At 53.2% G+C, this 25,975-nt stretch overlaps 2 protein-coding genes across 2 annotated transcripts in view; one reads left to right on the plus strand and one right to left on the minus strand.

Annotated features, from left to right (window-relative positions):
* Positions 1-25,975, minus strand: part of LOC128710768 (uncharacterized) — a 96,782-nt gene that overhangs the window by 26,620 nt on the left and 44,187 nt on the right. The window contains exon 3 of the mRNA XM_053805620.1: positions 18,476-19,768. Within this exon, the coding sequence (XP_053661595.1) occupies positions 18,476-19,768 (1,293 nt within the window). The remainder of the gene's footprint in view (positions 1-18,475; positions 19,769-25,975) is intronic.
* Positions 640-16,475, plus strand: LOC128716226 (uncharacterized). Its single transcript, XM_053811146.1, has 5 exons — positions 640-690; positions 811-1,163; positions 3,129-9,565; positions 12,104-16,173; positions 16,248-16,475. The coding sequence occupies exons 1-5, from the start codon at positions 640-642 to the stop codon at positions 16,473-16,475; spliced, it is 11,139 nt and encodes a 3,712-aa protein (XP_053667121.1).

A 25,975-nucleotide genomic window follows, 5' to 3' on the forward strand; every position in this document is an offset into this window, starting at 1 on the left:
TGGACGAAAGAAGTGGCTTGTAATAAGCATCCAGAGATATTCTCTATTCATATTTTTTAACCTCACTTTTCTACTGCAGTTTCGCTTCAGTTATGTGTTCCAAAGAAATATTTACAAATTCTTCTTTTATTATTCATGCTGGTGAGAGTTTACGATTTGTTTGTGTACTGTACATTAAAGTTTGTTGAAAGTTCTCAGCATTACACCAGATTGTAAAAACACGGAACTCGACAGAGTGTCGACTGATTTGCTGTGTTAATATTTATATCGCGAAGCGTCACTAGTTACAGTCGTACAACACCATAACGCATCTCATAACCCCGTTGTGCAACAGTGGACCAGTTGTTTTACACGATTGAACGGAGATTTAACCGACACGGCACGTTACCGTGTGCATGATGCAAATGTTGTTTGCTTCAAACAAGGCGTGCAAACGACAGCCGCTTAACATGAGTTGCCAGTGTCAACAGAAGGCGACAACAGATCAACAGTCACCGTGACACGTTACAGCGGCCCAGTTGTGTCAACTTTGGGAGCTTTGAATAATTATGGTATAAAAGGGAGTGGTCATCGTACTGCGAATTGCAAAACGTGCTCCCAGAGTAAGGTGTACGCAACAGCTAGTGGATCGTTGTAACGATGGAGAAGTTAAAAGGTGGTGTTTTGTGCAAAGTGGTGATAACATTCATGGTAAGTTGGATTGGAAAACATATGTTTCCATGCAAGTTTTGTGTATATACTGGAAATCGAGAGTGTTTTAGCATGGAAGTGGCGTTGTGTTAAAGTTTTTCGTTGAATTTCCTTAAACAGGTGTTATCCAGTGTAAATGGAAGTATAAAAGATGAAATGCGCAATGGTGTGTCGTTCAAACTGACCGAGCTCATTAGAAAATTGTTCCCAGTGGATGAAAAAGTGATGGAAAGTGCTTCAAACAACCTGATACCTAATATAATCAAAAAGATAAAAGAATATGTCTTCCCATCATCACCTACGACATCAACCATTGAAACAACTGAATCAATAGCAACTCAACAAACAACCACTTCTGCTACCATCGATCAAACAACTACGACCGATGATGTACACCAGCAATCAACAACAGAAGATGAACAAACAGAGAGCACTGATGACACTGCGGCGTTAACAAACGATGATGAAACTGAATCGACGCCAGCAGCTGAGAAAGAAACCGAGACTACAGCAGCCGCCGAAGAGGAAACGGAAAGCACGGCGGCTGAAGAAGAAACCGAGACTATAGCAGCCGCCGAAGAGGAAACGGAAAGCACGGCGGCTGAAAAAGAAACCGAGACTACAGCAGCCGCCGAAGAGGAAACGGAAAGCACGGCGGCGGAAGAAGAAACCGAGACAACGGCATCCATCGAAGAGGAAACGGAAAGCACGGCGGCTGAAGAAGAAACCGAGACTACAGCAGCCGTCGAAGAGGAAACGGAAAGCACGGCGGCTGAAGAAGAAACCGAGACTACAGCAGCCGCTGAAGAGGAAATGGAAAGCACGGCGGCTGAAGAAGAAACCGAGACTACAGCAGCCGCCGAAGAGGAAACGGAAAGCACGGCGGCTGAAGAAGAAACCGAGACTACAGCAGCCGTCGAAGAGGAAACGGAAAGCACGGCGGCTGAAGAAGAAACCGAGACTACAGCAGCCGCTGAAGAGGAAATGGAAAGCACGGCGGCTGAAGAAGAAACCGAGACTACAGCTACCGCCGAAGAGGAAACGGAAAGCACGGCGGCTGAAGAAGAAACCGAGACTACAGCAGCCGCCGAAGAGGAAACGGAAAGCACGGCGGCTGAAGAAGAAACCGAGACTACAGCAACCGCTGAAGAGGAAACGGAAAGCACGGCGGCTGAAGAAGAAACCGAGACTACAGCAGCCGCCGAAGAGAAAACGGAAAGCACGGCGGCTGAAGAAGAAACCGAGACTACAGCAGCCGCCGAAGAGGAAACGGAAAGCACGGCGGCTGAAGAAGAAACCGAGACTACAGCAGCCGCCGAAGAGGAAACGGAAAGCACGGCGGCTGAAGAAGAAACCGAGACTACAGCAGCCGCTGAAGAGGAAATGGAAAGCACGGCGGCTGAAGAAGAAACCGAGACTACAGCAGCCGCCGAAGAGGAAATGGAAAGCACGGCGGCTGAAGAAGAAACCGAGACTACAGCAGCCGCCGAAGAGGAAACGGAAAGCACGGCGGCTGAAGAAGAAACCGAGACTACAGCAACCGCTGAAGAGGAAACGGAAAGCACGGCGGCTGAAGAAGAAACCGAGACTACAGCAGCCGCCGAAGAGGAAACGGAAAGCACGGCGGCTGAAGAAGAAACCGAGACTACAGCAGCCGCCGAAGGGGAAACGGAAAGCACGGCGGCTGAAGAAGAAACCGAGACTACAGCAGCCGCCGAAGAGGAAACGGAAAGCACGGCGGCTGAAGAAGAAACCGAGACTACAGCAGCCGTCGAAGAGGAAACGGAAAGCACGGCGGCTGAAGAAGAAACCGAGACTACAGCAGCCGCTGAAGAGGAAATGGAAAGCACGGCGGCTGAAGAAGAAACCGAGACTACAGCAGCCGCCGAAGAGGAAATGGAAAGCACGGCGGCTGAAGAAGAAACCGAGACTACAGCAGCCGCCGAAGAGGAAACGGAAAGCACGGCGGCTGAAGAAGAAACCGAGACTACAGCAACCGCTGAAGAGGAAACGGAAAGCACGGCGGCTGAAGAAGAAACCGAGACTACAGCAGCCGCCGAAGAGGAAACGGAAAGCACGGCGGCTGAAGAAGAAACCGAGACTACAGCAGCCGCCGAAGAGGAAACGGAAAGCACGGCGGCTGAAGAAGAAACCGAGACTACAGCAGCCGCCGAAGAGGAAACGGAAAGCACGGCGGCGGAAGAAGAAACCGAGACTACAGCAGCCGCCGAAGAGGAAACGGAAAGCACGGCGGCTGAAGAAGAAACCGAGACTACAGCAGCCGTCGAAGAGGAAACGGAAAGCACGGCGGCTGAAGAAGAAACCGAGACTACAGCAGCCGCTGAAGAGGAAATGGAAAGCACGGCGGCTGAAGAAGAAACCGAGACTACAGCAGCCGCCGAAGAGGAAACGGAAAGCACGGCGGCTGAAGAAGAAACCGAGACTACAGCAGCCACCGAAGAGGAAACGGAAAGCACGGCGGCTGAAGAAGAAACCGAGACTACAGCAGCCGCCGAAGAGGAAACGGAAAGCACGGCGGCTGAAGAAGAAACCGAGACTACAGCAGCCGCCGAAGAGGAAACGGAAAGCACGACGGCTGAAGAAGAAACCGAGACTACAGCAGCCGCCGAAGAGGAAACGGAAAGCACGGCGGCTGAAGAAGAAACCGAGACTACAGCAGCCGCCGAAGAGGAAACGGAAAGCACGGCGGCTGAAGAAGAAACCGAGACTACAGCAGCCGCCGAAGAGGAAACGGAAAGCACGGCGGCTGAAGAAGAAACCGAGACTACAGCAGCCGCCGAAGAGGAAACGGAAAGCACGGCGGCTGAAGAAGAAACCGAGACTACAGCAGCTGCCGAAGAGGAAACGGAAAGCACGGCGGCTGAAGAAGAAACCGAGACTACAGCAGCCACCGAAGAGGAAACGGAAAGCACGGCGGCTGAAGAAGAAACCGAGACTACAGCAGCCGCCGAAGAGGAAACGGAAAGCACGGCGGCTGAAGAAGAAACCGAGACTACAGCAGCCGCCGAAGAGGAAACGGAAAGCACGACGGCTGAAGAAGAAACCGAGACTACAGCAGCCGCCGAAGAGGAAACGGACAGCACGGCGGCTGAAGAAGAAACCGAGACTACAGCAGCCGCCGAAGAGGAAACGGAAAGCACGACGGCTGAAGAAGAAACCGAGACTACAGCAGCCGCCGAAGAGGAAACGGAAAGCACGGCGGCTGAAGAAGAAACCGAGACTACAGCAGCCGCCGAAGAGGAAACGGAAAGCACGGCGGCTGAAGAAGAAACCGAGACTACAGCAGCCGCCGAAGAGGAAACGGAAAGCACGGCGGCTGAAGAAGAAACCGAGACTACAGCAGCCACCGAAGAGGAAACGGAAAGCACGGCGGCTGAAGAAGAAACCGAGACTACAGCAGCCGCCGAAGAGGAAACGGAAAGCACGGCGGCTGAAGAAGAAACCGAGACTACAGCAGCCGCCGAAGAGGAAACGGAAAGCACGGCGGCTGAAGAAGAAACCGAGACTACAGCAGCCGCCGAAGAGGAAACGGAAAGCACGGCGGCTGAAGAAGAAACCGAGACTACAGCAGCCGCCGAAGAGGAAACGGAAAGCACGGCGGCTGAAGAAGAAACCGAGACTACAGCAGCCGCCGAAGAGGAAACGGAAAGCACGGCGGCTGAAGAAGAAACCGAGACTACAGCAGCCGCCAAAGAGGAAACGGACAGCACGGCGGCTGAAGAAGAAACCGAGACTACAGCAGCCGCCGAAGAGGAAACGGAAAGCACGGCGGCTGAAGAAGAAACCGAGACTACAGCAGCCGCCGAAGAGGACACGGAAAGCACGGCGGCTGAAGAAGAAACCGAGACTACAGCAGCCACCGAAGAGGACACGGAAAGCACGGCGGCTGAAGAAGAAACCGAGACTACAGCAGCCGCCGAAGAGGAAACGGAAAGCACGGCGGCTGAAGAAGAAACCGAGACTACAGCAGCCGCCGAAGAGGAAACGGAAAGCACGGCGGCTGAAGAAGAAACCGAGACTACAGCAGCCGCCGAAGAGGAAACGGAAAGCACGGCGGCTGAAGAAGAAACCGAGACTACAGCAGCCGCCGAAGAGGAAACGGAAAGCACGGCGGTTGAAGAAGAAACCGAGACTACAGCAGCCGCCGAAGAGGAAACGGAAAGCACGACGGCTGAAGAAGAAACCGAGACTACGGCAGCCGCCGAAGAGGAAACGGAAAGCACGACGGCTGAAGAAGAAACCGAGACTACGGCAGCCGCCGAAGAGGAAACGGAAAGCACGGCGGCTGAAGAAGAAACCGAGACTACAGCAGCCGCCGAAGAGGAAACGGAAAGCACGGCGGCTGAAGAAGAAACCGAGACTACAGCAGCCGCCGAAGAGGAAACGGAAAGCACGGCGGCTGAAGAAGAAACCGAGACTACAGCAGCCGCCGAAGAGGAAACGGAAAGCACGGCGGCTGAAAAAGAAACCGAGACTACAGCAGCCGCCGAAGAGGAAACGGAAAGCACGGCGGCTGAAGAAGAAACCGAGACTACAGCAGCCGCCGAAGAGGAAACGGAAAGCACGGCGGCTGAAGAAGAAACCGAGACTACAGCAGCCGCCAAAGAGGAAACGGACAGCACGGCGGCTGAAGAAGAAACCGAGACTACAGCAGCCGCCGAAGAGGAAACGGAAAGCACGACGGCTGAAGAAGAAACCGAGACTACAGCAGCCGCCGAAGAGGAAACGGAAAGCACGGCGGCTGAAGAAGAAACCGAGACTACAGCAGCCGCCGAAGAGGAAACGGAAAGCACGGCGGCTGAAGAAGAAACCGAGACTACAGCAGCCACCGAAGAGGAAACGGAAAGCACGGCGGCTGAAGAAGAAACCGAGACTACAGCAGCCGCCGAAGAGGAAACGGAAAGCACGGCGGCTGAAGAAGAAACCGAGACTACAGCAGCTGCCGAAGAGGAAACGGAAAGCACGGCGGCTGAAGAAGAAATCGAGACAACGGCAGCCGCCGAAGAGGAAACGGAAACCACGGCGGCTGAAGAAGAAACCGAGACTACAGCAGCCGCCGACGAGGAAACGGAAAGCACGACGGCTGAAGAAGAAACCGAGACTACAGCACCTGCCGAAGAGGAAACGGAAAGCACGGCGGCTGAAGAAGAAACCGAGACTACAGCAGCCGCCGAAGAGGAAACGGAAAGCACGGCGGCTGAAGAAGAAACCGAGACTACAGCAGCCGCCGAAGAGGAAACGGATAGCACGGCGGCTGAAGAAGAAACCGAGACTACAGCAGCCGCCGAAGAGGAAACGGAAAGCACGGCGGCTGAAGAAGAAACCGAGACTACAGCACCTGCCGAAGAGGAAACGGAAAGCACGGCGGCTGAAGAAGAAACCGAGACTACAGCAGCCGCCGAAGAGGAAACGGAAAGCACGGCGGCTGAAGAAGAAACCGAGACTACAGCAGCCGCCGAAGAGGAAACGGAAAGCACGGCGGCTGAAGAAGAAACCGAGACTACAGCAGCCGCCGAAGAGGAAACGGAAAGCACGGCGGCTGAAGAAGAAACCGAGACTACAGCAGCTGCCGAAGAGGAAACGGAAAGCACGGCGGCTGAAGAAGAAACCGAGACTACAGCAGCTGCCGAAGAGGAAACGGAAAGCACGGCGGCTGAAGAAGAAACCGAGACTACAGCAGCCGCCGAAGAGGAAACGGAAAGCACGGCGGCTGAAGAAGAAACCGAGACTACAGCAGCCGCCGAAGAGGAAACGGAAAGCACGGCGGCTGAAGAAGAAACCGAGACTACAGCAGCCGCCGAAGAGGAAACGGAAAGCACGGCGGCTGAAGAAGAAACCGAGACTACAGCAGCCGCCGAAGAGGAAACGGAAAGCACGGCGGCTGAAGAAGAAACCGAGACTACAGCAGCCGCCAAAGAGGAAACGGAAAGCACGGCGGCTGAAGAAGAAACCGAGACTACAGCAGCCGCCGAAGAGGACACGGAAAGCACGGCGGCTGAAGAAGAAACCGAGACTACAGCAGCCGCCGAAGAGGAAACGGAAAGCACGGCGGCTGAAGAAGAAACCGAGACTACAGCAGCTGCCGAAGAGGAAACGGAAAGCACGGCGGCTGAAGAAGAAACCGAGACTACAGCAGCCGCCGAAGAGGAAACGGAAAGCACGGCGGCTGAAGAAGAAACCGAGACTACAGCAGCCGCCGAAGAGGAAACGGAAAGCACGGCGGCTGAAGAAGAAACCGAGACTACAGCAGCTGCCGAAGAGGAAACGGAAAGCACGGCGGCTGAAGAAGAAACCAAGACTACAGCAGCCGCCGAAGAGGAAACGGAAAGCACGGCGGCTGAAGAAGAAACCGAGACTACAGCAGCCGCCGAAGAGGAAACGGAAAGCACGGCGGCTGAAGAAGAAACCGAGACTACAGCAGCCACCGAAGAGGAAACGGAAAGCACGGCGGCTGAAGAAGAAATCGAGACTACAGCAGCCGCCGAAGAGGAAACGGAAAGCACGGCGGCTGAAGAAGAAACCGAGACTACAGCAGCCGCCGAAGAGGAAACGGAACGCACGGCGGCTGAAGAAGAAACCGAGACTACAGCAGCCGCCGAAGAGGAAACGGAAAGCACGGCGGCTGAAGAAGAAACCGAGACTACAGCAGTTGCCGAAGAGGAAACGGAAAGCACGGCGGCTGAAGAAGAAACCGAGACTACAGCAGCTGCCGAAGAGGAAACGGAAAGCACGACGGCTGAAGAAGAAACCGAGACTACAGCAGCCGCCGAAGAGGAAACGGAAAGCACGGCGGCTGAAGAAGAAACCGAGACTACAGCAGCCGCCGAAGAGGAAACGGAAAGCACGGCGGCTGAAGAAGAAACCGAGACTACAGCAGCCGCCGAAGAGGAAACGGAAAGCACGGCGGCTGAAGAAGAAACCGAGACTACAGCAGCTGCCGAAGAGGAAACGGAAAGCACGGCGGCTGAAGAAGAAACCGAGACTACAGCAGCTGCCGAAGAGGAAACGGAAAGCACGGCGGCTGAAGAAGAAACCGAGACTACAGCAGCCGCCGAAGAGGAAACGGAAAGCACGGCGGCTGAAGAAGAAACCGAGACTACAGCAGCCGCCGAAGAGGAAACGGAAAGCACGGCGACTCAAGAAGAAACCGAGACTACAGCAGCCGCCGAAGAGGAAACGGAAAGCACGGCGGCTGAAGAAGAAACCGAGACTACAGCAGCCGCCGAAGAGGAAACGGAAAGCACGGCGGCTGAAGAAGAAACCGAGACTACAGCAGCCGCCGAAGAGGAAACGGAAAGCACGGCGGCTGAAGAAGAAACCGAGACTACAGCAGCTGCCGAAGAGGAAACGGAAAGCACGGCGGCTGAAGAAGAAACCGAGACTACAGCAGCTGCCGAAGAGGAAACGGAAAGCACGGCGGCTGAAGAAGAAACCGAGACTACAGCAGCCGCCGAAGAGGAAACGGAAAGCACGGCGGCTGAAGAAGAAACCGAGACTACAGCAGCCGCCGAAGAGGAAACGGAAAGCACGGCGGCTGAAGAAGAAACCGAGACTACAGCAGCCGCCGAAGAGGAAACGGAAAGCACGGCGGCTGAAGAAGAAACCGAGACTACAGCAGCCGCCGAAGAGGAAACGGAAAGCACGGCGGCTGAAGAAGAAACCGAGACTACAGCAGCCGCCAAAGAGGAAACGGAAAGCACGGCGGCTGAAGAAGAAACCGAGACTACAGCAGCTGCCGAAGAGGAAACGGAAAGCACGGCGGCTGAAGAAGAAACCGAGACTACAGCAGCCGCCGAAGAGGAAACGGAAAGCACGGCGGCTGAAGAAGAAACCGAGACTACAGCAGCCGCCGAAGAGGAAACGGAAAGCACGGCGACTCAAGAAGAAACCGAGACTACAGCAGCCGCCGAAGGGGAAACGGAAAGCACGGCGGCTGAAGAAGAAACCGAGACTACAGCAGCCGCCGAAGAGGAAACGGAAAGCACGGCGGCTGAAGAAGAAACCGAGACTACAGCAGCCGCCGAAGAGGAAACGGAAAGCACGGCGGCTGAAGAAGAAACCGAGACTACAGCAGCTGCCGAAGAGGAAACGGAAAGCACGGCGGCTGAAGAAGAAACCGAGACTACAGCAGCTGCCGAAGAGGAAACGGAAAGCACGGCGGCTGAAGAAGAAACCGAGACTACAGCAGCCGCCGAAGAGGAAACGGAAAGCACGGCGACTCAAGAAGAAACCGAGACTACAGCAGCCGCCGAAGAGGAAACGGAAAGCACGGCGGCTGAAGAAGAAACCGAGACTACAGCAGCCGCCGAAGAGGAAACGGAAAGCACGGCGGCTGAAGAAGAAACCGAGACTACAGCAGCCGCCAAAGAGGAAACGGAAAGCACGGCGGCTGAAGAAGAAACCGAGACTACAGCAGCCGCCGAAGAGGAAACGGAAAGCACGGCGGCTGAAGAAGAAACCGAGACTACAGCAGCCGCCGAAGAGGAAACGGAAAGCACGGCGGCTGAAGAAGAAACCGAGACTACAGCAGCCGCCGAAGAGGAAACGGAAAGCACGGCGGCTGAAGAAGAAACCGAGACTACAGCAGCTGCCGAAGAGGAAACGGAAAGCACGGCGGCTGAAGAAGAAACCGAGACTACAGCAGCTGCCGAAGAGGAAACGGAAAGCACGGCGGCTGAAGAAGAAACCGAGACTACAGCAGCCGCCGAAGAGGAAACGGAAAGCACGGCGGCTGAAGAAGAAACCGAGACTACAGCAGCCGCCGAAGAGGAAACGGAAAGCACGGCGACTCAAGAAGAAACCGAGACTACAGCAGCCGCCGAAGAGGAAACGGAAAGCACGGCGGCTGAAGAAGAAACCGAGACTACAGCAGCCGCCGAAGAGGAAACGGAAAGCACGGCGGCTGAAGAAGAAACCGAGACTACCGCAGCCGCCGAAGAGCAAACGGAAAGCACGGCGGCTGAAGAAGAAACCGGGACAACGGCAGCCACCGAAGAGAAAACGGAAAGCACGGCGGCTGAAGAAGAAACCGAGACTACAGCAGCCGCCGAAGAGGAAACGGAAAGCACGGCGGCTGAAGAAGAAACCGAGACTACAGCAGCCGCCGAAGAGGACACGGAAAGCACGGCGGCTGAAGAAGAAACCGAGACTACAGCAGCCGCCGAAGAGGAAACGGAAAGCACGGCGGCTGAAGAAGAAACCGAGACTACAGCAGCCGCCGAAGAGGAAACGGAAAGCACGGCGGCTGAAGAAGAAACCGAGACTACAGCAGCCGCCGAAGAGGAAACGGAAAGCACGGCGGCTGAAGAAGAAACCGAGACTACAGCAGCCACCGAAGAGGAAACGGAAAGCACGGCGGCTGAAGAAGAAACCGAGACTACAGCAGCCGCCGAAGAGGAAACGGAAAGCACGGCGGCTGAAGAAGAAACCGAGACTACAGCAGCCGCCGAAGGGGAAACGGAAAGCACGGCGGCTGAAGAAGAAACCGAGACTACAGCAGCCGCCGAAGAGGAAACGGAAAGCACGGCGGCTGAAGAAGAAACCGAGACTACAGCAGCCGCCGAAGAGGAAACGGAAAGCACGGCGGCTGAAGAAGAAACCGAGACTACAGCAGCCGCCGAAGGGGAAACGGAAAGCACGGCGGCTGAAGAAGAAACCGAGACTACAGCAGCCGCCGAAGAGGAAACGGAAAGCACGGCGGCTGAAGAAGAAACCGAGACTACAGCAGCCGCCGAAGAGGAAACGGAAAGCACGGCGGCTGAAGAAGAAACCGAGACTACAGCAGCCGCCGAAGAGGAAACGGAAAGCACGGCGGCTGAAGAAGAAACCGAGACTACAGCAGCCGCCGAAGGGGAAACGGAAAGCACGGCGGCTGAAGAAGAAACCGAGACTACAGCAGCCGCCGAAGAGGAAACGGAAAGCACGGCGGCTGAAGAAGAAACCGAGACTACAGCAGCCACCGAAGAGGAAACGGAAAGCACGGCGGCTGAAGAAGAAACCGAGACTACAGCAGCCGCCGAAGAGGAAACGGAAAGCACGGCGGCTGAAGAAGAAACCGAGACTACAGCAGCCGCCGAAGAGGAAACGGAAAGCACGGCGGCTGAAGAAGAAACCGAGACTACAGCAGCCGCCGAAGAGGAAACGGAAAGCACGGCGGCTGAAGAAGAAACCGAGACTACAGCAGCCGCCGAAGAGGACACGGAAACCACGGCGGCTGAAGAAGAAACCGAGACTACAGCAGCCGCCGAAGAGGAAACGGAAAGCACGGCGGCTGAAGAAGAAACCGAGACTACAGCAGCCGCCGAAGAGGAAACGGAAAGCACGGCGGCTGAAGAAGAAACCGAGACTACAGCAGCCGCCGAAGAGGAAACGGACAGCACGGCGGCTGAAGAAGAAACCGAGACTACAGCAGCCGCCGAAGAGGAAACGGAAAGCACGGCGGCTGAAGAAGAAACCGAGACTACAGCAGCCGCCGAAGAGGAAACGGAAAGCACGGCGGCTGAAGAAGAAACCGAGACTACAGCAGCCGCCGAAGAGGAAACGGAAAGCACGGCGGCTGAAGAAGAAACCGAGACTACAGCAGCCGCCGAAGAGGAAACGGAAAGCACGGCGGCTGAAGAAGAAATCGAGACTACAGCAGCCGCCGAAGAGGAAACGGAAAGCACGGCGGCTGAAGAAGAAACCGAGACTACAGCAGCCGCCGAAGAGGAAACGGAACGCACGGCGGCTGAAGAAGAAACCGAGACTACAGCAGCCGCCGAAGAGGAAACGGAGAGCACGGCGGCTGAAGAAGAAACCGAGACTACAGCAGCCACCGAAGAGGACACGGAAAGCACGGCGGCTGAAGAAGAAACCGAGACTACAGCAGCTGCCGAAGAGGAAACGGAAAGCACGGCGGCTGAAGAAGAAACCGAGACTACAGCAGCCGCCGAAGGGGAAACGGAAAGCACGGCGGCTGAAGAAGAAACCGAGACTACAGCAGCCGCCGAAGAGGAAACGGAAAGCACGGCGGCTGAAGAAGAAACCGAGACTACAGCAGCCGCCGAAGAGGAAACGGAAAGCACGGCGGCTGAAGAAGAAACCGAGACTACAGCAGCCGCCGAAGAGGAAACGGAAAGCACGGCGGCTGAAGAAGAAACCGAGACTACAGCAGCCGCCGAAGAGGAAACGGACAGCACGGCGGCTGAAGAAGAAACCGAGACTACAGCAGCCGCCGAAGAGGAAACGGAAAGCACGGCGGCTGAAGAAGAAACCGAGACTACAGCAGCCGCCGAAGGGGAAACGGAAAGCACGGCGGCTGAAGAAGAAACCGAGACTACCGCAGCCGCCGAAGAGCAAACGGAAAGCACGGCGGCTGAAGAAGAAACCGGGACAACGGCAGCCACCGAAGAGAAAACGGAAAGCACGGCGGCTGAAGAAGAAACCGAGACTACAGCAGCCGCCGAAGAGGAAACGGAAAGCACGGCGGCTGAAGAAGAAACCGAGACTACAGCAGCCGCCGAAGAGGACACGGAAAGCACGGCGGCTGAAGAAGAAACCGAGACTACAGCAGCCGCCGAAGAGGAAACGGAAAGCACGGCGGCTGAAGAAGAAACCGAGACTACAGCAGCCGCCGAAGAGGAAACGGAAAGCACGGCGGCTGAAGAAGAAACCGAGACTACAGCAGCCGCCGAAGAGGAAACGGAAAGCACGGCGGCTGAAGAAGAAACCGAGACTACAGCAGCCACCGAAGAGGAAACGGAAAGCACGGCGGCTGAAGAAGAAACCGAGACTACAGCAGCCGCCGAAGAGGAAACGGAAAGCACGGCGGCTGAAGAAGAAACCGAGACTACAGCAGCCGCCGAAGGGGAAACGGAAAGCACGGCGGCTGAAGAAGAAACCGAGACTACAGCAGCCGCCGAAGAGGAAACGGAAAGCACGGCGGCTGAAGAAGAAACCGAGACTACAGCAGCCGCCGAAGAGGAAACGGAAAGCACGGCGGCTGAAGAAGAAACCGAGACTACAGCAGCTGCCGAAGGGGAAACGGAAAGCACGGCGGCTGAAGAAGAAACCGAGACTACAGCAGCCGCCGAAGAGGAAACGGAAAGCACGGCGGCTGAAGAAGAAACCGAGACTACAGCAGCCGCCGAAGAGGAAACGGAAAGCACGGCGGCTGAAGAAGAAACCGAGACTACAGCAGCCGCCGAAGAGGAAACGGAAAGCACGGCGGCTGAAGAAGAAACCGAGACTACAGCAGCCGCCGAAGGGGAAACGGAAAGCACGGCGGCTGAAGAAGAAACCGAGACTACAGCAGCCGCCGAAGAGGAAACGGAAAGCACGGCGGCTGAAGAAGAAACCGAGACTACAGCAGCCACCGAAGAGGAAACGGAAAGCACGGCGGCTGAAGAAGAAACCGAGACTACAGCAGCCGCCGAAGAGGAAACGGAAAGCACGGCGGCTGAAGAAGAAACCGAGACTACAGCAGCCGCCGAAGAGGAAACGGAAAGCACGGCGGCTGAAGAAGAAACCGAGACTACAGCAGCCGCCGAAGAGGAAACGGAAAGCACGGCGGCTGAAGAAGAAACCGAGACTACAGCAGCCGCCGAAGAGGACACGGAAACCACGGCGGCTGAAGAAGAAACCGAGACTACAGCAGCCGCCGAAGAGGAAACGGAAAGCACGGCGGCTGAAGAAGAAACCGAGACTACAGCAGCCGCCGAAGAGGAAACGGAAAGCACGGCGGCTGAAGAAGAAACCGAGACTACAGCAGCCGCCGAAGAGGAAACGGACAGCACGGCGGCTGAAGAAGAAACCGAGACTACAGCAGCCGCCGAAGAGGAAACGGAAAGCACGGCGGCTGAAGAAGAAACCGAGACTACAGCAGCCGCCGAAGAGGAAACGGAAAGCACGGCGGCTGAAGAAGAAACCGAGACTACAGCAGCCACCGAAGAGGACACGGAAAGCACGGCGGCTGAAGAAGAAACCGAGACTACAGCAGCCACCGAAGAGGAAACGGAAAGCACGGCGGCTGAAGAAGAAACCGAGACTACAGCAGCCGCCGAAGAGGAAACGGAAAGCACGGCGGCTGAAGAAGAAACCGAGACTACAGCAGCCGCCGAAGAGGAAACGGAAAGCACGGCGGCTGAAGAAGAAACCGAGACTACAGCAGCCGCCGAAGAGGAAACGGAAAGCACGGCGGCTGAAGAAGAAACCGAGACTACAGCAGCCGCCGAAGAGGAAACGGAAAGCACGGCGGCTGAAGAAGAAACCGAGACTACAGCAGCCGCCGAAGAGGAAACGGAAAGCACGGCGGCTGAAGAAGAAACCGAGACTACAGCAGCCGCCGAAGAGGAAACGGAAAGCACGGCGGCTGAAGAAGAAACCGAGACTACAGCAGCCGCCGAAGAGGAAACGGAAAGCACGGCGGCTGAAGAAGAAACCGAGACTACAGCAGCCGCCGAAGAGGAAACGGAAAGCACGACGGCTGAAGAAGAAACCGAGACTACAGCAGCCGCCGAAGAGGAAACGGACAGCACGGCGGCTGAAGAAGAAACCGAGACTACAGCAGCCGCCGAAGAGGAAACGGAAAGCACGACGGCTGAAGAAGAAACCGAGACTACAGCAGCCACCGAAGAGGAAACGGAAAGCACGGCGGCTGAAGAAGAAACCGAGACTACAGCAGCCGCCGAAGAGGAAACGGAAAGCACGGCGGCTGAAGAAGAAACCGAGACTACAGCAGCCGCCGAAGAGGAAACGGAAAGCACGGCGGCTGAAGAAGAAACCGAGACTACAGCAGCCGCCGAAGAGGAAACGGAAAGCACGGCGGCTGAAGAAGAAACCGAGACTACAGCAGCTGCCGAAGAGGAAACGGAAAGCACGGCGGCTGAAGAAGAAACCGAGACTACAGCAGCTGCCAAAGAGGAAACGGAAAGCACGGCGGCTGAAGAAGAAACCGAGACTACAGCAGCTGCCGAAGAGGAAACGGAAAGCACGGCGGCTGAAGAAGAAACCGAGACTACAGCAGCCGCCGAAGAGGAAACGGAAAGCACGGCGGCTGAAGAAGAAACCGAGACTACAGCAGCCGCCGAAGAGGAAACGGAAAGCACGGCGGCTGAAGAAGAAACCGAGACTACAGCAGCCGCCGAAGAGGAAACGGAAAGCACGGCGGCTGAAGAAGAAACCGAGACTACAGCAGCCGCCGAAGAGGAAACGGAAAGCGCGACGGCTGAAGAAGAAACCGAGACTACAGCAGCCGCCGAAGAGGAAACGGACAGCACGGCGGCTGAAGAAGAAACCGAGACTACAGCAGCCGCCGAAGAGGAAACGGAAAGCACGACGGCTGAAGAAGAAACCGAGACTACAGCAGCCACCGAAGAGGAAACGGAAAGCACGGCGGCTGAAGAAGAAACCGAGACTACAGCAGCCGCCGAAGAGGAAACGGAAAGCACGGCGGCTGAAGAAGAAACCGAGACTACAGCAGCCGCCGAAGAGGAAACGGAAAGCACGGCGGCTGAAGAAGAAACCGAGACTACAGCAGCCGCCGAAGAGGAAACGGAAAGCACGGCGGCTGAAGAAGAAACCGAGACTACAGCAGCTGCCGAAGAGGAAACGGAAAGCACGGCGGCTGAAGAAGAAACCGAGACTACAGCAGCTGCCAAAGAGGAAACGGAAAGCACGGCGGCTGAAGAAGAAACCGAGACTACAGCAGCTGCCGAAGAGGAAACGGAAAGCACGGCGGCTGAAGAAGAAACCGAGACTACAGCAGCCGCCGACGAGGAAACGGAAAGCACGGCGGCTGAAGAAGAAACCGAGACTACAGCAGCCGCCGAAGAGGAAACGGACAGTACTTCAGAAATACCCACGACCACCGCAGAGCCCATTGACGAGTGTATGGACTACACGCCGCCTCCTCCGGCATTGAAACACCTGTACGTGAAATTGAAACCGCATTTAAATGTGTCGTCTATTGCACCAACTCCAGCACGTAAAAGCTTTCCCAGCTACCGTAAACTTATAAAAGATGTCAACAAAATATCCCTCAACTCGGGATCGTTCAGACAGAAGATTGAAGCAGTAATCAACAAGTTCCAGGCGGCTATTAACGAATCTATTGCATCTCAACTGCAATTTTTCGAATCGACCCACATTAATATGCTGTTTCAGCTGAAAAACTTTGTGCAAAAGTCTTACAACAGCTTCACCGATTTGGTTGATCACTCCTTCAAGAATAGTGGCGTGTGCACGGGTAGAAGCAAAGAATGTTGGAACAAGCTGCAGGCCGGACTGCCTCGCTTTATGGAGGAGATGAATCAAGAGATCGTCACGTGCGACGACATCTTCAACGCGAACATGGAAAATCCGCGCGGTGTTTCGGTGCGTCGAGTGGCGGTGCAACGGATCGGCCAGGAGTTTGGGCACATCCAGTCGAAATGTTTGAACATCCCCCAGGGTAACGGGCAGACTCTCAGCTGTCTGATGAAGAGTGTAAGTAGAGCATGAGGTAAACTCCGTGGGTGGATGAAAATTTTATCATTAAACACATTGATCTCCATTCGTAGCTTCCACACTTCGTGCCAAGAAGTGCAGCATACTTCAGCAGCCTGCAAAATGTGATCAGCCAGGGTACCAATCTGATGGGATACGTTACATCTATGGCACAAAGCTGCTATCAAACGGCGTATAACGCACGTACCGAACAGTTCAACAACGGCATGACCAAGTTGAACCGTTGCGTACAAGGCGAAAACGCCAACGATGTGGCGCTAAACAAAGAGCTGGACAAATAAGGAGGTAAAGGTCAACCCCCCCCCCCCCAGAAACGCTACCCTCGCGCGCACCCCTAAAACATCGGCGTAAGGAATCGTTCGTCGGAAGCTGTTATCATAACGATAATCTTAGTTTAAAAGTAACTCACCGGGGCATGTAACAGCGACTTCAAAAGCACAGCCTTGTGGAAATGTTGATAAAAGCAGTGAAAGAAAACTGAATGGATTTTCCGGTTTTCCTGGTTGGGGTTTGGCCGGGAAACAACCCTTTACATCCTTTTTTTTTTTTTGGCCAGTGCCCATAAGATTAACCCCTTTTGTTGTTGTGGGTGAGTATTTGACCATTTTTTATCCGTAAAACTAGGGTTCCGTCGAAGGCTGTCGTCAGGTGCCGGGAATGTACTGGGGTGGATCTTGTGTACCGTACAGCATCGCTGAAGGGTGGCGGATAGAAGCTTTACTTCATTCGCATCCCTCTGGGAAAGGGTTTTACAACGTGTTTATAGTTTATCAATTTACCCGTTCATTACATGCAGTAATGGAATTATAATTCATTATGGATCCAAGTCAGCAGGGCGGCCATAGAGCACTGGACGTCGAGCACTAGGGCGGAAGGACTTGCCCTCAACCCTACATGCTACATTCGCCCATATGGTTGGGATGTGATAAGAGTTTGGATGTGGACGTACTGTGCCGAACTCTGCCTGAATGGTCAAAGGACTCCGTGAGGATGTGTAGCGAGACCACATCAATATTCCGACCAGGTCCGATCAGACGTATGCTACAGCCATTAGTTAAACTCAACTGTATGCTAATCGAACGGAATGGCACAAAGGAAATGGGGGGGGGGATTCCGATTGACAAGGAAGTAGGTGAGTGGAATTTTGAAATCAGGAGAAAAACCCTTCATCCACAAACAGAAGCAGTTGGTCCTGACGGTGGACCCGTTGAAGTACGGCTGGCGATGACATTAAATTTCGGATAAAATAGAAAATGCGCTTTACGGTTGATGGCTATTTCCCTCCGACAAACAGTGGCCAACAAAGCGCAAACCGGGCTTCCGAGGGACTCCATACTGATGCTGGACAGTTTCACAGCGACCGAGAGAAAAAAAAATCGATTTAAATTCAAATCCAGCACCCTTCCGTATAAAATGGAGTCCGGCAGGCCCGAAGGGTAAGCGTATGCGTCCACCGACCGGCAAACGGTCAGCCTAAATCGAATTTGAAGGGTTGATTTACGTTGTGATTGATTCGAAGCCAATTCCGAACGTAAGTGGCCCAACCACCGAAAGAAAGAAAACCATTTTCCTACCGAACCGTGCGCGGCTGTGTCGATATTTTGGTTCCGTACCGGATTCGGCCTCCGGAAATGGGAAGAAAAGGGAAGAACCATTTACCATATTGGCCTGACAATGAGCGTGTCACCGGCGCTTATGGTTCTTTTTCCCTCGATGAAAGAAAAGAAAAAACATAAATCAAATGCAATAAACATTGGGCTGTAAAGGTGAAACTACTACAAGGCGAACGGAAGAATGTCTCAATTTTAAGGAAATTATTTCCCTTTTCCTTAGACTCGCTCGACAGAAATGGACCATTTTAGACCAGCTTGGGGCCATTAGTTTCGTGCTCAGATTGGAGCGAGTGAACCTGTCGTCTAAAGTCCGCTTGGTCCATGGACGAGTCACCCTTTTGACGACCATTTGGCCTAGTCGACGGTAGGGACGATGGACGATGAAGTTCCACAGCACAGCGCCGATTATGGGCTTTTTGGGAGGTGTGGTGATGATTTAGGAGAGGATAAATTGTGACGACAGCTTGTGTTGACAATACCCTCAAACACGAGTAACTTGAGGCTTTTCCGACAATCGGCCAATATGGCTCAGAACATGGGCAATATTTGTAAATTTAGGAATGGCGCTCGTGTTTCCAACATTTGGTTGCTCGCTTGTTTTGTTTCCAATCTTTACAGGTCACACCACAACTATCGGTATGAAGAAAGAAACGAAGAAAGCTACTTACCGGGTGAAGATGACTTGCTGCGTACCGTTGGATCCTTCCTCCTCGATTGCACATTATTCGTAACGTCATGGTCCACTTTAGACGCCATTGCACTGAAGCGCAGATCACGACGCTCGAGGTCATCGCTATTCTTTCGCTTGCTTTGTGCAACGGTTCGATCCTCCAGCTCGGCATCCGAGTCCGAATGCACTGCGCGTCGGTCACCTCCTGTGTGCCGCTGCCGCTGCGGCACTGCGCCCGCCTCCCGGTCACGAAACAATTCCAGCTCGGCCCGATTCGCAAACGGTGATAGATGCGGATGGTGCAGCTGGTGCAGCTGATGGTGCGGGACGGTGGCGGTGGTTTGGGACGGATGATCCCGGGTGCCGTGGTTCAGCGTGTGCAGGTCGCGATCGTTTTTCGCTCGGATGGTCGCGCCCGCATTTAAATTCAGCTCACGTTCAGCGGAATCGCTTTGATGTTGATGCCTTTGATGTGACGGGACCGCGGCTACCGTAGTGGATGTCGCCGAGCCGCCGGCAGCGTGATAGAGATGTGGTTGATGGGAGACGGCAGCCGCCGCTGATCGATGCGGTAAGCCCTGATCGATGGCCGATGATGGCTGCTGCTGATGCTGCTGATGCGTGCCGGCACGATAGTACGGCGAGCCCGACGACGATGGCGGCGATGAGCGGAACGGCGAGAGGGAGAGCTGGGGTCGGTGCAGTGCGGTGGGCAACGTGGGAGATTGCGCTCGGCGATGTTTGGCCGGTTTTTCGTCCGGTTCCTGGTCTTCCCTGTCGTCCATTTCGATGTCGGACTCGTCGCGTTCCTTTTTGATCAGTTGCTGGTGTTGCTGCTGTGATAATGATGCAACGGTCGTTGGAATTATCGATGGCAGGCTGTACGTGGTAGTGGCGGCCGACGTGCTGGGACTGGCGGAACTGGTGAGGCTCGCGAGTGGGCTTAGCCCCAGCGGGAATGCCGCTGGCGACGAGCTGGAAGGGATGGATTCTAGCATGCTGCGCTTGAGCAGCCCCAAACCGGTGGCGTCCGCGTTCAGCAGGCTCAACCCGGCCGGGCTCTGCAGCATCATGTCCCGAAGACTCATCAGGCTGGCCGGATTCAGGTACAGGGACTGTTGGTGCGGTGAGGAGTGGAGCGCCATCGTGGATGCGGGTGGCATCGACATGTTCAGCGGTGGCGGTGCTGCCGTGGACATAGGCGCACCGGACACTACTGGTGCAGGCGGTTGACCGGGAGCCATCGCTATCGGATGATGCCACTGTGCTTCGTTGTTGAGCCAAACTTTGCCTGGTTCATAGGAAGAAATAGGAAGGAAAAAATCAATACCGAGCTGTGCTGTATGCTGTCTGTTGTAACCTGTCCAATCGATAACCTCGAATTCCACCACCTAAATGAAAGGAAAGCGTCATCGTCTTGGCAGAAATCATCGTCCACTTGCTCAAAAGGTGACGCACATCATCATCATCATCGCACATCCTTCCGTGGAAGCAACGCACGACGAATACTCGTCATTGACGTGATTAAACCAAGAGCTCCGAGACGAACCGGGCCGGGTATCAACACCGGGAAACAGGACCGTTTTACGCGTCGATTCTTTTTTTGCTGTTTGCCCTACGCGCAAATGAAAAGGCCATCCCACACGGCCTTGCTAGCCTGCTTTGCTGTGTTGCAGCTGTTAATTCGGTTTTTCTTCTTCTCGGTTCGGCTCGAGTTCATTAATAACGTTCGCCCCAGTTCGTGTCTGGCGTTCGTCTGCGGCTTCTTGCTGGTTGAGTAGAATCGCCGAGATCGATACAGAAACGGCGCGATGGCGTGTTTGTCCTTCAATTTCGATTCCTCACAAGGGAAGGGTAAGGTGTACGCGTCAAGACAGTGGAAGGTGATTGAAATAATGTAGAAGGATGCGTATGGATGTGATTAAACGACTCTTGCGCTTAAAGGGATAGTTATTTTGACTTAATGCAATAAAATGGCTGACAGAAGAGTTGCAGATTACTGTGCATCTTTGAGTTACATTAGGATTCAGCATTCTGAAATTATTTTCCAAGCTTAAGTCTAAGAAATGTTCAAGAAACACGATAAGTTCTTTTTGTAGAATTAACTAACATTACGCTTCCCCTATTAATATCATGCACTGGGTGTACTCACACATGCTCGCAAAACTGCGTGACTACACCTACAGTTAAAGAGTTCACCTACAATTAAAGAGCTTCGCTTAGCCAGCATAGAAGAAGCGACACATTAAAGCAACCTTTGCAACGAACACTCGGTACGTCCAGTCCAGAAACTTTTCTTTCTTCAAGAAATCTCTCCCACCGCACGGTCTGTTCCTACATCTCGACAACCTTCAAAGATACACACACCAGCATGCACGTGCCGGTTTCCCTCCTGCAGTCCTTGGACAGAGAACAACTAAGCGTGTATCGTGTCAATGGGAAACTATTGCACGACTACTACGCCTCTCGGTTGTAGAGGAGAGCGTCGAGCGAGAACCGCCAGCTTTGAGCTTCCTCCAACCGTGGAACAAAACGGAATATCCTTGCCATCGCTAGGAACAAAAGCGCAAACAGAGTGAAACAAACCGGCCGCCGGGTGTATTGTAAGTTTGGCCGCGAGAGCTATTTGCCCAGCATCCCTAGACGCTAGAGGGGCCCAAATGAGGAAGCGTGCACAGGTTGGTGCAGACATTCGATGCTCGATGGCTTTTCGTCGTCATCGTTACGGATTCTCGCTGCACGGGCAGTACGGGTGATGAAGCTGCGAACGAATCACAAGTGACACTTGAGTGCCGTTCGCAAGTCGAGTCGAACGTAGATGAGCGAGCAAATTAGTCTATCGAGCGAAATTGATGAGGTCGTTGACTGGTTTTTGGTGTGTGTGTGTGTGTGTTTTGGGGCGTACTGTAGGTTTTGCATTCCCCAAACTCCGACGGTGCACTCTGGTGGAAAGGTGGAAAGCCAGTTTCCACATGAGGTGGCACGGTGAAAACGTCTGGCATTTTCCCGTGCAGAACACACTAACGATGTCTATAGTTGCAACAATTAGCAACTCCCTAGATGTGATATTCAAACCTTCCCCGTCTGGAAAAGAAAATGCATCGCCACACACACACACACACATCCAATGATTAAAAGCCACCACAAAGCGGCATCTTGGTGTGGAAAAATGGCAACATAATCAATTTAATTAAAAGTATTTCTTGCGTTACGGAGCGATCCTTTTAATGGAAATTGATTTTTACCTACCGGATCGATTCGGAAACGGAATCGGAAAGGAAAGGACATCTTATCATGCGAGCGCACAGAACAAGCGCGCACGTGTGTGTGTGTGTGTGGGAATAAAACTTTGGGTGATTACAGAATTTCATTAGTAACGAAGTTGCCCTTTCGCCCGCGCCCCGCGTCACAATCTTTTGTTCGCACGTTATCGTCCCTGCACCGGTCTGCATTGTGTGTTTACAATGGAAATGTAAAGTTCCTATTTAAACTACACCCACAAACGAGTTCTGTCCCGTTTTCGTCCGCCCCGTTCCATAATCACCCACGCAGCCCCGTCCTTGCACATATGCTTTAGCATTTATGTACAGGTTCTTCGCTTTCTTGCATACATACGACGACGACGACGACGACGACGACCGTGATAACAATAAAAGTGAACCAACGTTCGTCTTTCCCGGGCCCTCCCCCGTTGGTCCCTGCGCCTTTTCCCACCGACGGTGTAGCACCGTCTCTGTCGCGCACACTGCCCCAGCGGTGGAAACTTTTGCTGGCACTCGGATGACTCGCCCGGTGCTGCTGTCGCTTTTTGCTCGTTATTGCTTTTGAAATGGAAAACTGCGTTGTGACATGCGCGCCATCCATTGGTTGGATCGATAAAACATCATGGGGCGGGATGGAAATGAGGGCGATACATGATACGAGAGGGAGGGAAGGGGAGTAGAGTGGGCACACCGGGGATGTATGGGGACCAGTGCCGTGCCAGTCGTCGGCGGAGGAGAGAAAAACACCATTTCTCTAAACAGGACGAGGCGTGAACGGAAGGATGGCGCACAAACATATTTGAATGCCAGGCAGCAGGCAACTCGCGCCATCAAGCGGGAGGGGGGAAAGGTTTGTGTGCAGTCTCTTTGTCTCTTTTCCGTCACGTGCGACAACATAACAAAAAAAAAACACGTTCCGTGCGAGTGTGCGAGCTAAATTTTACATATTTCACTCGATTAGCCTACAGGCGCTAGGGGTGGAAAAATAGGGATCCTTTTTTTTTTGTTCAAACGAAAGGGTGCGAAAAAACTCGCTTATAACAACAAATAAAGGAAAATGGAGAAACGGGTTCACGGGAGTGGTTCGTCCTGTTGTTCCCTTTTTTTTTTCATTGTGGTTTATTTTCCTTCGCCCTATTATGTGAGCGCACGCTATGTAAATCAATGCACATAACCATGGGAAGGGAGGAGGACAAAACAATTTCCACCCGTGTGCCGGTATACGGTTTATTCAAATTGGATGCTCCTCGCGGACGGTTCACCGGTGTGTCTGTGTGTTTGACGCTGAATCGTACGCAAGCGTTTTTTTTTCTCTTCCCCCGGTGCGTATATATGCGATTGTGTTGGGTTGGGAAATCAAAATCGGATTGGTGAAAATTTTCAAGCCAATCACAAAGTGCTCCCGAACCTCCGGGGGGTTTCCCCGGGCAAGCCAGGGACGCCTTTTTATGATAAAATATGAAATTGTATATTCTATGTGCTTGTCCTTCCCACCCGGTGCACGGGTCGGAAAATCGGGATGCAGCGCGGGCGGGACGGTAGGATGGGAGGTAAATTCGTGGCCGGGATACGAAATGGGAGAAAATGGAGCTTCTCATAGGAGGACGGCAGTACACGGCGCACAAACGATGAAAGGGGAGACAGCCTGCTGCTGCTGCTGCTCCCAAAACTCCTACCAGCCGGAAAAAGTTTTCTCCATCTCTTGTCCTGCTTATGGGAACGGACGGCCATAGTTCCCTTTTTAGCCCGTGTGTGTGTGTGTGTGTGTGTGTGTTACTTTGGAGCCCGCAGAGGTATAGATGATTTTTATTATTATTTTATACATTATATAAGCCCGCATACATAAAAGAGTAGAAAATGGAAAATTTCATTTCGGTTCATTTTTCTTTCGGTTCTTCCGAACCGTCCCACCACCACCACCACCTCTACCTTTTCGTCCCCGTGCACACAAACACGTGGGTACACGGGTACGCCGTGCTTGTGTGGTGTCGTTTTTTGTTCCTTACTCGTTTTATTATTGCTTACGGACGTTCGTTAGCCGGAGCTCTCGACCCGCGCACTCGACCCGCTTGGCAGTGCTTTTCCGGTTTCCGGTGAAAAATGTAGCATTTTTCCATCCTTCCCATCAGCCTTGTTTGCCATTTCGAGACGATGTTATTTGGTCGGACGCTGTTTGTTCGCCGTTTGTTTAGAACCTTCTGCGCTCTCCTTCTCTCACACACGATGGGGGCCAGGCCGGGTTTGGGGCCAAAGGGACAAGGGCGGAGTTTTTTTTTTTTCAAACAAAATCAAATCAATCAACTGTGGGCGCCCGTGTTTCTCTGCCAGTGATTGTGCCATAGGGGTTTATTGCTTCGTTTTTCGCGGCAAGGAACAAACTTAGACACGGGCCACGAGGCACACTAGCGCCGTACCGCATGGCAGGCAGGTCACCGATTTGTTTCGTGCTTTGTTTGTCCAAAATGAAAGTATCAATATTTGATTTTCTAATTTCAATATTTGAACATTTCATATTTTATGGAGCACAGAAGCCCCGAAACACTGTGTGTGTGCCGACCGACCGACCGGACGGTAGTACATTCCAGCAAAATGTTTCGTCCTGTTTGCTTTAGAATGAAGAATAGATGGACGAAAATGGGGGGGAAATACATCTTTAGGAACAATTCTCAATCAAATAACGATCGAATGTGCGACACACTGCAGTTGTCCTCGGAAGAAAACGCAAACACAACTGCAAGAAACGGCAGAATAGAATGGCCAAAAAAATATGTCATCTCGATCCAACACATTCGATGACATTTTAGTGCATAAAATCACATTAAAAAACACACACACATTCCCTTTTCCTTCGCAGAGCTGCACGCAGTGAACGTACGTACGTGAAAAGGGAAAATCTCCTATCAAATGCCAAATGTTCGTAATTATCTACGGGTTGCTGAGCGTCAAAAGTCTTTACCTTCGAACAATTGCTTCCTCCCCCTTCTGCACCGTAAAACCGTTCGCCTCACCTACACAAAAAAAAAAACCCCAGCCACCAACGAAAGGGAAAAGGGAATTAAATTTCAATCCTTCACCAAGCCAAAACTGGTCTTTCAATCGTATCCTAATCAAAGCACGACGGTGATGAAACATCTTGCGCAGATTTCCGTCCCGACTTAACCGTCTAACTCCGCTGGGCTTTGTCCCCGAGGAAACTCAAATGAAGACGGGTTGGAGAAACGGCATAAAAAACCCCCGGCTTCAGGTGAAATAACCTCCGATGGAAAGAACTCAATTTCATACAGTGACTGTGATTGGGCCACAGATTTGTTTCGGAGATCCGTTTTCGCCCACAACGATCGCCCGCAACGGGTGTTGTCAATCCTTCGCAGCAACAAGGATCGAGCGAGATGGAGAATCGATCGACAAAAAAAGACGTAACCAATCGGTGAAAAGGATATGCCGGATTGTACATAATTCTATCCTTTCGTTCGATTGTGCAACGCGTCTTAAAAACCCTGAAGGGATCCAGAAGCTTTTCTTCCTTCCAAAGTTTCCTAAACGCCTCAAACGATGAATACAAATCTTTAACATTATATCCTTTTTTGATCTCGCTTTTTTTTCTTCTCGTCCTCGTCCAAGCTGACAAACTGCACACCATCTGAAGCTGCATGTGTTACAGTGAGGCTTTTTCTTTTTAGTTAAAGCGCAAAACCAAGATGAAATTCGATTTCACTTTTCATGGATTACGGTTGCGTATATAGCTTCATTTTGCTTTCACGATCGAAAGTGATGTTGGTAAGGCATTGAAGGTAAGGTGAGGTTCTTTGTGCACGCGCCTAATAGCAAAGGATCCTCCCTCAATGGACGCGCGTTTTATTTGGGCAAAAGGATCGTGTCGAAACCCTTTTCGGGGGTTTCTTTCCTTTTTGGCAAAGCGTGACAAAGCCCCGGTGAGCAAAACGGCGCGCTGGAGTGAACATAAACCGAAGAAAAAAGGATTGTTCGAAAGGATACGGACGGCGCATGGGGTTGAATATAGGCAGCAGGCATCCTCGGGTGACTTCAACCTTAACCACGAGCGCGAAGGATCAAATTGCCCTCGGTGCGGCTGTGAGTGCGGAATTGCGTCGCCCGTGCTTGCGAAGATGACACGCTCGTGCCGGTTTACAAAAGCGGATCGTTTAATTTATGATGCCGGGTCGGTTGGTTCCATTTGCTTCGGTGTTTCCTTGCGACACGATCGAAGCCGGGGT

The sequence above is a fragment of the Anopheles marshallii genome, chromosome 3 (genome assembly GCF_943734725.1).
Source record: "Anopheles marshallii chromosome 3, idAnoMarsDA_429_01, whole genome shotgun sequence".
Taxonomy (NCBI): domain Eukaryota; kingdom Metazoa; phylum Arthropoda; class Insecta; order Diptera; family Culicidae; genus Anopheles; species Anopheles marshallii.

Bases quoted from the DNA above. Each gene is read 5' to 3' on its own strand.
- LOC128716226 (XM_053811146.1), top strand. From the start codon at position 640: ATGGAGAAGTTAAAAGGTGGTGTTTTGTGCAAAGTGGTGATAACATTC. The intron at 691-810 runs GTAAGTTGGATT...TTCCTTAAACAG, and splicing joins AAGTGGTGATAACATTCATG to GTGTTATCCAGTGTAAATGG. The intron at 1,164-3,128 runs ATCGACGCCAGC...TGAAGAAGAAAC, and splicing joins ACAAACGATGATGAAACTGA to CGAGACTACAGCAGCCACCG.